The sequence below is a fragment of the Paramormyrops kingsleyae genome, chromosome 25 (genome assembly GCF_048594095.1).
Source record: "Paramormyrops kingsleyae isolate MSU_618 chromosome 25, PKINGS_0.4, whole genome shotgun sequence".
In the NCBI taxonomy this organism is placed as follows: domain Eukaryota; kingdom Metazoa; phylum Chordata; class Actinopteri; order Osteoglossiformes; family Mormyridae; genus Paramormyrops; species Paramormyrops kingsleyae.
Genome location: NC_132821.1, coordinates 9,318,322 through 9,334,938, shown reverse-complemented (window position 1 = coordinate 9,334,938; position 16,617 = coordinate 9,318,322). Strand labels below are relative to the sequence as shown.

The 16,617-nt window shown below is 41.6% G+C and overlaps 2 protein-coding genes across 2 annotated transcripts; both read right to left on the bottom strand.

Annotated features, from left to right (window-relative positions):
• Positions 1 to 4,492: 4,492 nt before the first annotated feature.
• Positions 4,493 to 16,406, bottom strand: LOC140582733 (uncharacterized). Its single transcript, XM_072707046.1, has 7 exons — positions 15,919 to 16,406; positions 15,624 to 15,840; positions 15,385 to 15,545; positions 15,090 to 15,293; positions 11,261 to 11,367; positions 5,138 to 5,345; positions 4,493 to 4,517 (listed from the first exon to the last, which is right to left on the bottom strand). Exons 1-7 carry the CDS (start codon positions 15,942 to 15,944, stop codon positions 4,493 to 4,495), a joined length of 948 nt encoding a protein of 315 aa, XP_072563147.1. The 5' UTR covers positions 15,945 to 16,406.
• On the bottom strand, positions 13,784 to 14,884 carry LOC140583120 (N-lysine methyltransferase KMT5A-A-like). Its single transcript, XM_072707759.1, has 2 exons — positions 14,716 to 14,884; positions 13,784 to 14,617 (listed from the first exon to the last, which is right to left on the bottom strand). The coding sequence occupies exons 1-2, from the start codon at positions 14,882 to 14,884 to the stop codon at positions 14,019 to 14,021; spliced, it is 768 nt and encodes a 255-aa protein (XP_072563860.1). The 3' UTR covers positions 13,784 to 14,018.
• Positions 16,407 to 16,617: the final 211 nt, after the last annotated feature.

Genomic DNA, 16,617 nt, shown 5'->3' with positions numbered 1-16,617 from the left:
AAGGCTGAAACATTCCCACACTATGCAAATCATGCCAACACAGTACAATCAGACTTTCAAAGATAATATTAAACAAATAGAACTACCTGCAGAACTATTACCCATAAAACAGGAAAAGGGCAATAAGACCAGCAAATACAATTATACACCATTTAAACCTAATTACAATTATATGGTCAATAAAACAATTAAAATGTCACCTTATATGCATGCTATTAAAAAGTTAAGACCTTTAACCCTCTGGAGTCGACGGCATCGTCGGCAATGCCGTGTATCTTTCTCGTGTATTTCAGTTCATAACTCGCTGAAATCTTATTATAGAAACATGAAAAAATGCTGACTAAATCCGTAATCTGTCTTCTTTTCAAAACGTCCATTGTCGGAAGTATTAAACTTTTAAAAATTAGGTTAAATCGGCAAAAAATTAAACCATGTCACCTTACTTTGTTTTACCTGCTTCGGGGGCATGTAGTACCGCTGTCACCCGAAGATCGCTATTCACATTCTAAATAGCCGCATTAGCGCGTATTCAGATCGCATTCGCATGGTAATTTGATTAACAGCACAACGGTGAAACGCGATCCAGATACATCTCCATCAGCACCATAAAAGGGGGGTAGGGACGTGGCCAAGTGACAATGGCTCATTCATACACATGAAAGTTGCTAAATATTCAATGAAAGGAGCCAGAAATAGTTACATGAGTTAGGTTTTTCTTATTCATTTATCCAAATGAATATTGCAACTACACCATTTAGTCATCTTCATGTAGCCAAGACTTTGGTGATCAGATATCTGGGATCAAGACAGACTGCCAGCGTTGCTTACTATGTACTTTTATAATGTTTCTGCAAGTGTTCCAAACTGCATTTTGCAATGTCTATACTTTGAATGTCAAATTACAAACTTCACATAAATCTGACATATTTACAAAGTACACTAAGATTAAGATGAGTTTGTTGCCAAACCAAATATATAAGAAATAATTTATTTGCCAGGAATTAAGTTTATGATATTGAATGAAATGTGTGAGCTTGTCCCAGTTAGTGAAAGTGTGTCCCCTACCCCTAGACTCCAGAGGGTTAAAAAAAGAACACATCCGCAGACTTCCAAGCTCTGCACAAGGGTTGGGCTAAAACGGCATTTACACCTTCCCAAAACACATAAAATCAGTAAGCTTGGGAATAAAATAGGTTAATCGCACAATAAACAGCACAACAGATCAAATAAAATGCTAATAAATGTTAATAATGTTAATATTGATGAATAAGTGCTACAGTGATCAACCAAAACAGTGCTCAATAAAATCTTTACGTGCCATTAAATAAAATCCATACCAAATAAAACACACACACAGAAAAACAAAGCACACTTACCTAAAACCCAAAGTGTCCTCTGTGTGCTTCAGGAAAGTGCATCACGTCAACCCTGTAGGATGGAGTGTCACCACCTAGACGTACCGGGGCAGCTTTCGCCTAGGATCAAGGCAGTTGGATGGATGTCAACTTACCTCTGGGGGTAGGTCGTTTAGGTAGATGGCTGCTTCCTTCTGGGGGCTGGGGGTTTGGGTGAATGTCAGCTTACTTCTGTGATCAGGGTGTTTGGGTGGGAGCGAGCTTACCTCTGGGGTCAGGGGGTTGAGTTGAAAGCAGCTTGCCTCTGGGGTTGGAACATTTGGGTGGATGTGAGCTTACATGAGGGGCCTGCATTTTTGGGTGGACAGCAGCTTGCCTCTGAGATCGTCTGCCGCCGCCCCCCAACTTTCATAGCCAGGACCCCCTCCCTTCCCTTAGGTAGAATAATTCAGACATCCCAACCTGCAAAAACTCAATTCAGGGAGGTGCCCCCAACCGCCCGACATGGAGTGAGATGTAACTTCAACAAACTTGATTTCACAGTTTAATTTCTTCATTAATTTCCTCTAGTCAGCGCACTAAATTACGAAGGTCAATATTATGTATTATTTTGACAATAATATAAGTAGATTATTTTACCATTTATGCAAATTCCTTAATTATATTCCATTGCTACTTTACAAAAGTCTTCAAGGAGTCTTTCATGACAGCATTGGCAACTAACCAAGTGTCTAACTAGTGTAGACCTGAATACAGCACATGAAATGACACTTGTTAAACTCAACTCAACATGCATTTTACAGTCGTTTAAACCGTCATGAGCAATGCTGAAATCACTGTTGCTAACAGTACAGCACGCAACACTGTCATTATTTTCATCCTTATTAAACAAGGATACACTTTTGTGTAGTCTGAAGTGAAATACGTTTTATATTTCCGTTTTTTGGGGCACTCCCCCTCTGTCATGATGCTCCACTGAACCGATAACTTCGGTCCTCGAGAAGTTAAATAAAAGCCCGCCCGCATTGAAATCTGATTGGCTTATTTTGCTAAGTAAACCAATCAGGATGCTGTCTGTCTAGCACGGGCTACAGGCACACACGCAGGGATCCACACATATGCACGTTCTCTCTTTCTCTCTCTCACGCTCATTCCGTCGTACGCGCGCGTCTCAAGTGCGCGATGCACACGCTACTGTCTGGTATGCATGCTCTTGTTTACTTGCTCTTCTTTCCGGGATATTTTATTCAATTTGCGGGTATCAGGGAGTCGCGGTCAATATGTGGGAGACTCCCGGAACTTCCGGGAGACTCGGGATGTCTGGATAACTGCTTATTTGTACTATAATGATAGCTGTTAATTTTCAGGGAGCTGTGATGATATTCGAAATTGTGCTGGGTTATATAAGTACTGTGAAGCTGTATTCTAATTCTATTTATACTTTCAGCTTATTCACAGGTCTCTCCTGCATTCATCTTACCGTCCGTCCATGCCTACTTTAACGTAAAATCAGACAGATTGCTTAACTTGCAGCTGTCCAATTACGCGTACATGTTTTATTGCTGCAGATAATTAAGGTAGGTAATACAACGCTGAAGGTTAGATGTATAGTACGATTACATATGTACAACATGTGGTAATTTCAGTCAGACAAACGTTTAAAATGGAAAACCAGCTTTCCGTTTCCATAGCACGTCTTAGTCGAAGTACTACACTGCCATCTATTGGAAAAGTCAGGTTACTGAATCGTGAAATGTGTCTGTACTAAAATGGATAATATCTTCAGTCATGTTTTCTTTCAGGACCACTATAAGAGGATTATCAGTATGAAGGTTTATCAATAAAAACAGTTAAATTAAACTAAATATTACAGGGCTCTCCCTGAAAATACGACGCTCTTAGCTTCCAAAGGCAAGGACACTGTTACCGACAAAGATAACATTAGAATAGTTGTTGTTTCTTTCCTTTTAATTCCTTTGTGCAGAACTCACAAATTACAGACTTTGTACTAATGTCACCTTTTCTACATCCCTGCAGGAGCATTTGGTATCTGCGTATTGTATATGTGGTCAAACTGTAACAAAATAGACAACATAAATTTCACTTAGAAAGCTGTATCATGTTATAAATTCGGGAAATCACACACCTTCTATATTAACTCTTAAACATTAGGCTTTAGCTTCAATATCTCGAACACACTATCAGACATCTTTAGAACACTTTCGCCTTTTCAATAGAAACCAAATAAGCCTATAAACATAGTTAAATAACAACTGCATCACATTTGGCGAGAAGACGTTAATTATCCACCGCGATCTCAATCAACCTTAACATAAACCACAAGCGAATTGTAACTACAATAAAATATGCTCACCACGCTGGGCTCAGGAAAGAATCAAAAAATGTAAAGCAATTTGTTATTATTAGATAGTTTAAAGCAGAGATCACTAACAGGCGGACCGCGGTCCGGGTCCGGACCCAGAAGCTGTCCCATACGGACCCAGACCGATAGCCAAAACAGAAAGTTATTATTTTGAACCTGATGGGGTGCTTCTATTTTAACCGACGCAGCTTTTGTAGTCTTTTCGGTAGTGAGTTGGTACTAGAACCGCCGTTTCCCACGCCAATGAAAGTCAAACGCCTTTGATCGCCAAGCAAGACGTAGTTCTGCGTATGCAGCCCTTTGTTTGCGCTAATATGCCATTAGTGTTAATAGCAGCAGCAAAGCTAACACCTGCAACTAAAAAGTGTAATGTTCCTAACAGAGTGGCTGATCGGTCCTGAAATCGTAAAGCTGAAAAGTTTTCAAACACAGTGTATAGGCCTATTATATAACATGTTGGATAAATGGACGTAGTTTATTGGTGACTTCATGTTCGTTGAAGTTTCCGCTTTTTAAACAACTGTATAAACTGAAAGTAATATTATTTGTTATATAAATCAACTCAGGTGAAACAAAAAATGTATGTTTTCAGGGCTGCCAAATCTCAAGCAGCTGGCATGACACTCACGCTTTCAGACTAACGCAGCAAATCTATATTATTCCATTATAAATATCATGAGGCATGGAACGGGGAAACAGGAGTCGAATGAACACAAGGTATAATTAGGAAACCACGGTCAGGTACATACAACCACTACATAACGTTAATGACCACACTCCTAAAGGCACACAGACACGGACTTAAATACACAGAACTAATGAAACACAACTAGAAACAGCTGATGACACGTGGATTCCACATGAGGCAGCGAGGGGGGCGTGGCACACTTCAAGATTCAAGATTCAAAGCGTTTATTATCATATGTACAGAAAAGTAGTATTTCTCAGTACAATGAAATTCTTACTTTGCTGTCCACTCACAAATGCCAGGTTAAATTAAATTAAAGTACAAAAGAGCATACTTGAGAAAAATAGTGCAAAAAGAGCTTAAAGTGCAAAGTGACCTGTTGTGCAAATGAGGTAGGTCATGATATGCAAAGTGATCTGTTATGTAATTGAGGTAGGTCGTCTATTTAGGAGTCTGATTGTAGTGGGGAAGAAAGAGTTGTTTAGCCGGGATGTTCTAGATTTCACACTTCTGAACCTTCGTCCCGAGGGCAGGAGTGTGAACAGTCCGTGTTGGGGGTGTGTCGGGTCTTTGAGGATGGAGGCAGCTCTCCTCAGTGCTCTGCGATGGTAAATGCTCTGCAAAGAGGGCAGTGGAGTCCTAATGATCTTCTCCGCAGTTGTTATCACTCTCTGCAGGCGTTTGCGGTCCATAGCAGTTGTGCTGCCATACCATGCGGTGATACAGCTGGTCAGTGTGCTCTCCACAATGCAGCTGTAGAAATTGCTGAGGATCTTGCGTGACATGCCAAACTTCCTCAGCCTCCTCAGGAAATACAGCCGCTGTTGAGCTTTCTTGACCAGCTGTGTGGTGTTCAGTGTCCAGGTGAGGTCCTCACAGATGTAGATGCCCAGGTATTTAAAGCTGCTCACCCTCTCCACTTCAAGCTCCCGGATAAACAGTGGCAGGCGGGGGCTCCTCGTCTTCCCCATGTAAAAAAAAAACCTATTTTTTTTAAGGCTACTTAAATATATATCATACTAAATAGTTAGACATTATGATCTTCTGGACCTTCGCTTCAAGAAATTTTCTCTAACTGGACCGCTTTAAATTTTAGTTGAATACCCCTGGTTTAAAGTCTTATCAGCTACATGAATTGCGTGCTGTAAATCGTCTCTCTTCTACGGTGGCCCAGAGAGCTCAACGCGCTGCAACTTCAGAAAACACATGCAAACATAAAAAAACCCCACAACAAATTAAGAAAACGTCTCCATCAGTTGGACAACACACAGACGGTTTTAAGGTATGACAGCACAAGTCTCTCAAAAGCCTTCATTACCACCGATGTGAGAGCCACCAGTCTGTAGTCACTGAGGCAAGAGACTCTGGGTTTCTTTGGAATAGGTGTTATTGTGGATGATTTAAGACACAAAGATCCAGTGACTGGTTGAAAATATCTGTGAAGACAGGTTACTGTTGATCTGCACAGTGCTTCAGAGTGGCTGGGGAGTGTTGGAGTACACCGTCTCCACCGGGTCAAGAGATTCACAGCTGACACGTGGAGAAGTTGCAGGTCACCAGTTTATTCTCTGACAGATTGCAATCCGGGAGCGACCATCTGACATACATTCGGCATGTACAAGAGGAGGCTCTGCCATATGTATCAGCTGTTTCCCTTTTAAAGCCCTTTGGGCATCTCCCCCCTCTCTCGGTACCTTCCGTCTACGTGACAACCACATGTTTGACATTTGCTCTAGTTAGTCGGTTAGTACTTGTCCTTCTGGAAGGCTAAAAGATAAGTAGGGGCCGCTGACGTTTTCTGTCGCTTCCTCTATCTGTTCCGATTAGGTCCCCCTGCCCTGCCGGTGCCAGTCAGTTCTCGTTTCAGTTAACTGCATTTTCTAGAATCAACCCCCCCCCCCCCTTTCATCATGCCCTGCTTTAAGCTATATTCTCCTTTTCCTCTATTCATTGTATGTTCTTTATAAATCTATTGAATCCCAAACTACCTAGCAATGTTGGTAGTAACGCGTTACTGTAATTACACTACTTTGGTCTGCAAGGAGTAATGTAACTAATTACCATTTCAAATTAAAAAACGCAAGGTACTGAAATTTCAACGGACTCGTTACCTTTGTCTTGCGTGAAAATATTAATGGATAAAGGCAGCATGTTCCCCTAATTTCCTGTTTATGATGTAACGCCATCCGACCTTACCCTGGCGCAATGAATGGGTGATATTATAGGTACGCTGATAGGTACAATTAGACAGTTGTATTGTCTGGCACTGTCACAGCAGCAACACTAAAGTAATATAACTACCATGCAATTTGCTAAGTCACGAAGTTATCTTTTGTCATGTGACTATACCGTTACATACCTTAACGCAATTAAGATGTTTTCATGTGTTTCTAATGATACAATTACACCACTAGCCATGTAGAGGCATTAATCGGGAATTCATTTATAAAGGCTTCATGTGACCGAAAAAGATGCCAAACATTCATAGGTACGTATCTAAGAGGATTTTGGGATTTATAAAGAAAAACGTATGCTGAAAACAACTCGCACGTTTTGTGAACGAGGCTGAAGGGGATGCGGTTTCGACAGAATCCTGTAGAGGGCACTGTGTATGCTAAATTGAAGGCTCCAGGAATGTTGTCGGCATTTCATTTCATTTCATTTCATTTCATTTCATGGTCACACGGCCGTCGGCTCTGAAATTAAACTGTTCTTTTAAATAGAATTTTTTAAATTTGCAAACTGAATTGTATGCTGTGTTTGAATGTTCAGATATCATTAGATATTTCACTGCATATTTTTCAACTTAATGGCCTCTGAAATTGGTACTCTGTCACTAAGACGTACTACACAAACAAAGCATTTTCTGCCCAAGGTAAAGGCTTCTTATTCAGTTTCCCTAGAGTGGATAGCTGGGGTCCGTGGGATGTTTGGATGTTAGTGTCAGGGCATTCTGGTAGAATGTGACCATTGGCAACAATGGGCTGGACAGCTCTGTGCTCATCTTGTCTCATCTGGGACTCCCACCATCACTGCCACTGAGCATCTCCTCTACAAGCAAACACTGGGGTGCCACCAAGACCAGCAGGCTGCTGGTGGCTCTGGGATGCAACCCCTACTGAGGCCAGATGAGGGAGCCACTAATGATGGCTTGAAGACATATCAGTGTCAGAATGACATGTTTGAGATAAATGTAGAACTACAGGATAAATTTACAGTTATACCGCCAGGTGTTTTCATAACAGCTCGCTTATAGTAACATTATCACTAGCATCCATTTCACTTGTTTGACGAGAGAGAACTGACAGACTTTTGTCTCTCATACGTTCCCTGTAATTATGCACTAAATAATGAATTGTCATGACCGTTATTTGATAATGTGTGTGGTTTTTATGTTGTTGTATGATAAAATCTTGTCGCCACGGTACTGATAGTAATTTTGTGTCACCAATTAGCTAGCATCGCTCACTTGGTAAGAGGCTGAAGCTAGGTTTGCCGCATAGCCTATGTGTCCATGGCTTGTAGTAAAATGGCACATGGGATAATGAATGGACATGATCGTTTTACATATTTGTGTGTATAGTTTTTTGTCATAACGTTAAAAAATCTTGTCAGTCCGTTTCTGACAAACTTGTGTTGATCAGTGACCTGAGCATCGCTCACATGGTAGACTATTATCTGTCTGAACAATTATAAATTGCACTGACCAGAAAAGCTTGAGTGTTGATAGCATCACAGGCAGAACCATAAATGATTTTTGGTAACATCTTTTTTTGTTTTAGTCATTTTTAAACACATTGACCATGCATTATAATGCATTCATGAAGCATTATAAACACGGCTATATTTCTAAAAGGGCATAACACATTGCCATGTTTATTATGCACTATGACTGCCTGATGAAGCTCTCATCTATAATGCACTATAGATACCTTTGTAATGCAGTAGAAAGCTGTATTATTCCAACCATCATAATGCATTATGAGGGTATCTATAGTGCATTCCAGATGAGAGCTTCATAAATCATTCATAATGCATAATACACATGGGTATAATGTGTTATGCCTTTTGATAAATAATTATAGCCATGTTTCTAATACTTTACGGATTCATTATTATTAGTTATGAATGTCTTTATAAATTGCTAAAGCAATGGCCTTAAGTAGTGTTACCTGATTTTTGTTTACAAACGTAACATTTTTTGCTGAGGGGCTCTCTAACCCCAAAATGGCCTTAGATGAATTTGCAGAGACAGAATTCTTCCAGAAGCAGCTGGAGGCTGCCAAGAAACGGGTGGAGAAGAAGATGGAGAAAAAGAGGAAAAGGCCAGACTCACGACAAGCAGGGCGCCTTTGCAGATTCTGCCGCATGAACCTGAAACAGGGACCAAACAGCTAGCCTGCACATCCACACCGGCTTCCCTGGAGTGGCAGGGAAATGCACTTACTGCCCATCTAAAGTGTACTCTGTTTACCGAGGAGATGGACCGGAATGAGTTTCAGGCGTCTCCTTTGTTTAAGGCAGAGTGATAAAGATGGGTAAACTTAATAATTTTAATTTAGTCATTTTAATGTAATATTTGAATGCAGGCCTTAAATGATCCATATTATTTCAATAAGGCCTCCCTTTAGGGGTATAGTCCATGCTTTTACGTTTGTGTAAAACAAACCAAACAAAGGACACGGCCGCATGACCCCGCGGCGCCGAACAAAGAAGCACTGTGGGACACACGCCGGCGTCCGAAACAGACTGAGGAAACGAGCACATCGCCTGCCCAGAGTCCCGCTCGCAAACGTCCAGTCTAAACTAGGTGACCTAAGAGCGAGGTTGGGGTTCCAGCGTGATGCAAGAAACTGCAATATATCACGTTTCACGGAAACGTGGCTGACCCCCCTGGTACTGGATCTAGTGGTGACTCCGTCGGACTCTTTCTCTCTTTTTCCTGTTTCATAACTGCTTGCTGTTGGTCATTTAGGACTTGCTCTTTGTCCATGAAACTATGTCACCACTATGCTTGCAAATTTAAGGATCTAGGAAATTAGCTTATATAATATAATATTATAATATAAATATAATTTTATATATATAATAATAATAATAATATACAGCTGCAGACTCTTAATGCCACTCTCAGGCCCCTTCCGTTTGGTGGACGCATGTGCAGAAAACAAAGAAACATGTACTTTATCAGTTTCACAAGTTTTCAAAGTAGAGTTGGATGGCACCTTTAACCTTAAAGGCCTGTATTTGCGGCACAATGGTCATGCAATTTGGGTTTAACACCAAAATCATGTCCCTGTGCTTGCATCATTTAATGAATTGCCCCTCTATGTTTTTTGCATTGCACTTGAGAACTGAAGAAACCTTTAATTCAATGGCAAGTCCACTACAATTCTCTACATGTACATGAGTTTAACCAATCATTATTTAAGCTAATCAAATTTTGTTTCAAACTTCACAATGTTTTAAATAACCACACAGACACAAACCAAATGCAAAATAATCCACATTTATTTATATCTTAGTCTTATTCTATGTTACCTTACATTATACAATCTTATCTTAACCTTATCTTAACTTACACTATATTAGTCTTATCTTATTCTATGTTACCATATGTTATACAAAATCTTATCTTAACCTTATCTTAACTTACACTATATTAGTCTTATCTTATTCTATGTTACCATATGTTATACAAAATCTTATCTTAACCTTATCTTAACTTACACTATATTAGTCTTATCTTATTCTATGTTACCATATGTTATACAAAATCTTATCTTAACCTTATCTTAACTTACACTATATTAGTCTTATCTTATTCTATGTTACCTTATGTTATACAAAATCTTATCTTAACCTATATTAGTCTTATCTTATTCTAATCTTATGTCATACAAACTTAGGATAAGTTAAGGTTAAACTATCTTAATCTTATCTTATCCTAAGTACTTGTGAGATCTCTCACCTAATTATTTACAGGTTCTATAAAAAACTATTTACATCACACAGATAGCCCATCTCCACAGCCAACTCCAGGACCCCGGGGATGGCACTCAGCTGGTCCAGCGCATCATTAGGAAATTTCACCTCAGCTTCATCAACCCAATTGTCAACATACGTGTAGTGAGCCTCTAGGTTTTGGTCCCTCCCCTGCTTGCAGATGGAAATTGCATTTAAAAACTCACTCCAAAACTGAATACACCAATGGTAAGTTAAGCACTTGGCCTCATAGGTCATTTTAGGGTAGTTGCTAAGATAATAGTTATGCAACTTATTGAATCTTTCCATTTTTTCAAAAACAACAGAAGGGGACATAAATGGGGGTGTCGGACCCGTAACCAGCTGAGATGAGGGGTGCGCTGGAACCTGATACGGAGGGGTGGGATGAACCATGGCCGGAGCTGAAGATGGATGTGGGGCTGGGCTTACATGTGAGACTACGTGTGGTGACGGAGGAGGAGAGTCTGTAAAAAAAGATGGAGATGGAGAGGAGACAAAAGAGGATGGGATGGGTGACGGAACTAAGAATGAAGTGGAGGAGAAGGCCGGTGAGCAGGGCTCAGGCTCAGGCTCTGACATAGATGGAGTGCGACACAGGATGGTTGCAACCTCGTCGTCACTCTGGGTGAGATCCTCACACGGGATCTTCTCACCCACTTGGGTTGAGTCAAACGGGTTTCCCAATTTGCAGTTACTGAAGCGTACTAGATTCTGTAAATTTTTTGTAAATGGCCCCTTTTGTTTTTTACGCCAATTTCTACGTCCTGACCGGCCTCCCGCCGTATTTCTACGGCGTCCTGAGCCCTGCTGACCCCTGCTGGTTGCCACCGGGGAGGGAGTAGATGAAGTGGCGGCAGACACGGTGATGGAGCTGGGTGCCGGCGGCCCAGTGCGGCATTTCCTCCGATGGCCTCCACCACTGGTGCTGGTTCGTCCTTTGGGGTTAAAAAGACAGGGGACAGCACATTTAATTCAAGTGAATCCTTATGTCACTCTACAACAAAACTACATCACATACATCACAGATATCACACTTGGCAGTCAGTATTGCACATTGAGAAAAATTCTGCCATCTTATTGGATACAGGAAACGCAAGCTTGGGAGACTTATGCGCTGGTCTTGAATCGGGCCGCCTGCGTTTCAACAGGGGAACTTGACTTATAAAAACACACCAGTTAGTGCACAGATTCCCTGATATGCAGAACAACAGCGAAAAAACACACTGGAAACTGATGTATCTTATGCATTATTACACCAATGTTGAAATGCTTTCCTCGCCCTAGTAGCATAAAAGCCAATCTAGTTTATTTATTTTTGTTTTGTTCAGGCTTTTTGACAAATGAAGGCCCTTTTTAGTAGGCCAGTGTCTAGTCAAAGGTGTAAACTTAAGAGGAAAATAAACTATTCTGACTGTGTCATTAATTCTCTTTTTTCCCCAGTTACTTTGGCAATATTGTCTTTTTATTCAATTTTTATAGTAATTTGAAATGTTTTCATTTAAATTATATTTCCACAGCTAGTTCTGGCAATAGTTGAAGTTGTCATGAAAAATAATAACTCTGTACCATGCCTTGATCACTAACTGCTATTCTGCTACTGCTAACAGCATTGTAAGGAACTGTGGTTTTGATAGACATTTCACATAATTAAGTAATGATGTCTCAGCAACAACGTAAAAACCAAAGACCAAATTTTCTGGAGATGTTCATGACATTATTTGCTAGATTTATTTAAAAAATTGATCAATTTTGAAATACAGGTGTTTTGTTATTGAATTTTTAATACTTTAATAACCCATGGTAATTATTCGTATGGGGATGGCATATTATTTGTTCAACCTATAGAGCTGGACAATAGCTTTAAAACAATATGAGGACCATTTCTGTGCAGCTTATATTATGGTAAATATAGCCAGTCAAAAAAAAAGAAGTTAAAACTTCATCCATCCACACATCACAGCGACAGATTTTACTGATTTCATTATACAATACAGCAGACATGCCGAAAAGAGCCCCGTATTTTTACTGCTTCATGGTAACAAATCACCGTTTGCCTAAAAGTCAACCATTTTATTATCTAGTATCCTAAGACATGTAGTTCCAAAATAAGATAGTTATCACAGACTGCAAGATTCAACAAGACCAGCCAACCCTATTCTGACTTTCATTCTTCGAGTGCTGAGCTATTCTGGGCATCACTTTGCCGTCCGTACCATGGCTAACTGAACCGGGGATGTCTTCCGGAGCAATCCGGACACTGACTGCCCCATTTGGCAGGAGCCAGTCGATTCTCCAGAGGCACACAGTGGCGTTCAGGGCAGACATCTCGATCACGTCTTGTCTCTCGCTGGGAAGCTGCAAATCTGAGCTGCTTTGAATGTTCAAATCAAATTAACTCGAAGTGCAACTACAATTGTTATGATGCGGTTGCTATGGTACTGTGGCCAATTAGTGTCAGCTCGCTGCAAAGTCGTCAAACACTTTAACCAAATGACAACACACACGATGTACATTAACAAAAGCGCGGAAAAATAATAGAAGCACCGCAAATTTAGAAGACACGTTTAAAAAGAGAAAAGCGCTGCAGATCCGCTCACAACACAGTTGCTAAGTTTCCGGGTAACAAAGAAACCAATTGTGGCTGGGCTGTATATCGAATATGTTTACGCAATACAAATATATTATCAAAACAAGATGTATAATGACACAATACAGGTCGTGTCTGTATAATTGATTTATTTATATATATATCTAAATAAAATTTGATCATTTGTTAAAATTATTAGGTCGCTATTACAGTATTTGAATACAATTTCTTCCTGGTAGCAAGTAACGCGAGAGCTGCGGTCGTGACCTTCCACAGACTCCCAGAATTCATAGCGACAATTAAGCGAACCATTCAGTTAGTGGAAGATTTGATGGAGGGGAATGAGCTGGAGACGTTCTTATCTCACTTGTGGTTTTGATTTACAACTGAATATTTAGCACAGTTGGAAATTTTGGTGTAGTACTAATATTCCTAAGAATCTAGGGATATGTCGATACACTTATTGCAATGTTGTGTTTTTCGTACAGGTATCGGTTTTAATTAATAGTTTTCATGGAAAGGTTATGACTTAATAGATTTTTTTTTTCAATCCACCGCGATTGTTATGATGCAGTTGAAACAGACCTCATTCTAGGCATCCGTACAGATTGTCAGGCCCTTCCGAAGTCTGTTACCCCTCACCTCAGATGTTGATGTTAACCGCTTGAGTAAGTGACCTGTGGGTCGCACTTAAACTACTGTAATACTTGGGGCAACGACAAGGTCTTAAACTTTATACATTGTCAAAAAAAAACCCAAAACAATTATACTAGAAAAGTGTCACTTTATTTCACATTTAAAGAGTTATTTCACATAAAAACTGCATACAAGAAAATAGTACAGTGCAATCAGGATGTACTTGGGCCAATTGATTAGAAATTAAGAGCTTTAAATTTGATGAATGAATAATCTGCCCGACCTTGCATGGTGGAATAATCTACCCACATCACTTTTGGGAAGAGTAGCAACAATCAAAATGATGATCTTGCCAAAAATTAACTACATGTTCTCAATGGTTCTCAGTCCCTCTCCCCTGAACGATTTCCTCTGCACCCCATAATCGAACAACAGTTCCTCCCCATCATTAATCCTGTTCAGGGCCAAAAGCAAAATAACGTCCTGTCCCCCGACGGCTGGGCTGTACAGTCTTGGCCGGAGGTTGGCCTTCTTATGGGAATGATTAATCAGCCGGCCAAAAGGCTGTATGCCCGGGTGACAGGCACACTCAGACTTATGGCTGTTCCGGAAGAAGAACATGTAGCCAGATTCTTCTTCCTTCGTCGATGAGTGAATCCGCTGGCCCTCAGTGGCTGTGACTACCGGCCCGTGGTAGTCACACACCACCTCACCAGCCTGGAACTGCCGGGTGGCGCAGACTCCCTTCCCCTTCCCCACAATGTCCATCACCACAAGTCCCTTCCACTTCTGGTTGTGGATGAGCTCCTGGATGTGGCTAGAGTCCACGGCAGTGTCCACCGAACCCACTGGTCTCCAGTCCTTCAGAACGCTGGCCGCGCTGGGAACGTTACTTTTCCAGCCTTGGTTCCTGATCCAAGCGTCGACCCGGGACTCGGTGGGCTGCTGTCTGCCAAAGTGTGCTGTCAAGAACAAAGTAAATTGTTGTTAGTTAAGAAGCCTATGTAGATAGGACCGTTTCACAGTAAAAAATGTCATTAGTGCTACAAACAATACTCACACAAGACATGCCGTACGCGCATCCTCATCTGGGCCTTCAGCCAGCGATCATAGAGCTGCCGCTGAAACCGGCCTGACGTCTGCGAGCGTGCTGTCTTGTCTGGGATGTCGCCATCCAGGGTCACGGGGTGGGTCCGAAGGACCTGATCGAACACTGCCTGGACATCCATCTGTTGGTTGGATGCCAGGGCAGCATCCCGTGCGGCACCACGGGCAGAACAGCTGGGTCCTTCCTCTGCGGAGTCAGCGCTGAGATAAAAATTAAAATAAAAAAAAAAAAACCCACAAACGTTTAAGGTTAGTGTTCAGTGGTGAGGGCTTTGGTTGTGTGTCTTGATGTTGGTAAGTGTGTTGACAAACAGAAAACATGCCTACCTTGAGTCACCTGCCAGCTTCTTCAGCAGCTTACTGGCCAGCACCACATTCCGCGACTGCTTCATCCGGTAGTGCTCGTCAGCCGTCGCAGTGGAATGAGTGAGGTAATCGGCCACCAAGGACTTCTCTTGGTCCGTCAAGTCCTTGGTGGCCGTCTCAAAGATGCGCCGGGCCGTCTGGTAGGTGACTGGATCCAGCTTGTATCTAAAATACAAAAATACATTTATTAATACGTCTCACACAACACGTATGTAGAACATATTATAGGGGGAATTAATCATGATGATCAGCTCACTTTTGGTGCAGCCGGTTGAGGTCATTCGAAGCGTTGAACACCGGCCTGCCTGTGGTGGAGACGAAGAACCGTTTGTCTCCTCCCAGGTTATCCAGTGTCGTCCGGCTCCTCTTGGAGCTCAGGAGCTGTGGCCGTACCTGGGTGAAGTAGATGTCGAACCACTGTTGGCAGAGGAAAACAGATTAAATCGCTGCTCTTGAAATAAACTATGAAATAAACAAAAAGATTACAACACTTACGGTCATGTGCTCCACCACGCCTGGTGGCTGGAGATGCTTCAGAATCACCGTGGCCTCCAGGTAGTAGAGGACAAGGCAGCACTCTGCACACTCCAGGGGCATCTCCTCCGGATACACCTTGCCAAGGACTGCCAAGAAGTCGTTCTTGGCAGCCCTCAGCACGGCCCAGCAGTCCTCTGGACTCTTCTCTGGGCTCATCTCTGTGAGAATGACATGACTATGTGGGTGGGAGAAGAAAATTCAATTACTGTCAATCCTAATCAATACAGTACACATTTTAATAAAATGTGCTCACAATGTAAAATGGCTCTGCTTCTCCATGCAGTGCACTCCAGGAGCAGTGAGGGAGATAAAAAACACATTATGAGTGTGTTAAACACAGTAGAGGAGATGTATAATCAAATCATAATATGGAATTTAACGGGTGTTGACAGTTGAACTTACCTCCTTTGCGTCATCTCCTTACTCACCAACTTTGCAGAGCTCTGCTGGAGTGAGCCCAGGTACTCCACGAAGAACATTGCCTCATTCCACAAGGCAATGTTGTCACGCCGGAGGTCGGTGGCCACGGTGTGGTACTTGAGGAATCTGTCAGAGGAAGGACATGTATGTAAGTATCCATATGTACATAAACTTGTACATGCCACCATGACAATAGCGGGAGGACTGAACTTCAGACCAGCCTCAGTCAGCTCCCGAAAGAAGAGCTTCGTCTTCTCCCTCTCCCTCAGAAATTCAAGGGATGGCTCTTCAGGGTTCACAAAAAACATGAACCTGCTGACGTTTTCCACCTGGAAAATAAAATCGGCATTACTTAATGAATATATTGCGTAGATATAAAGCTCCAAAAAATAATAGAGTGAACTTTTATGGGAGACCTCACCGTCTGCTTGAAATTCTCATTCAGGAGATCCTTCTCCAAGTATGCGGTGAAGCCCTTCAGGAGGGGATGGTCCAGAGAATGCTTCCGGTACAGTCCCTTCTCCTGCATCAT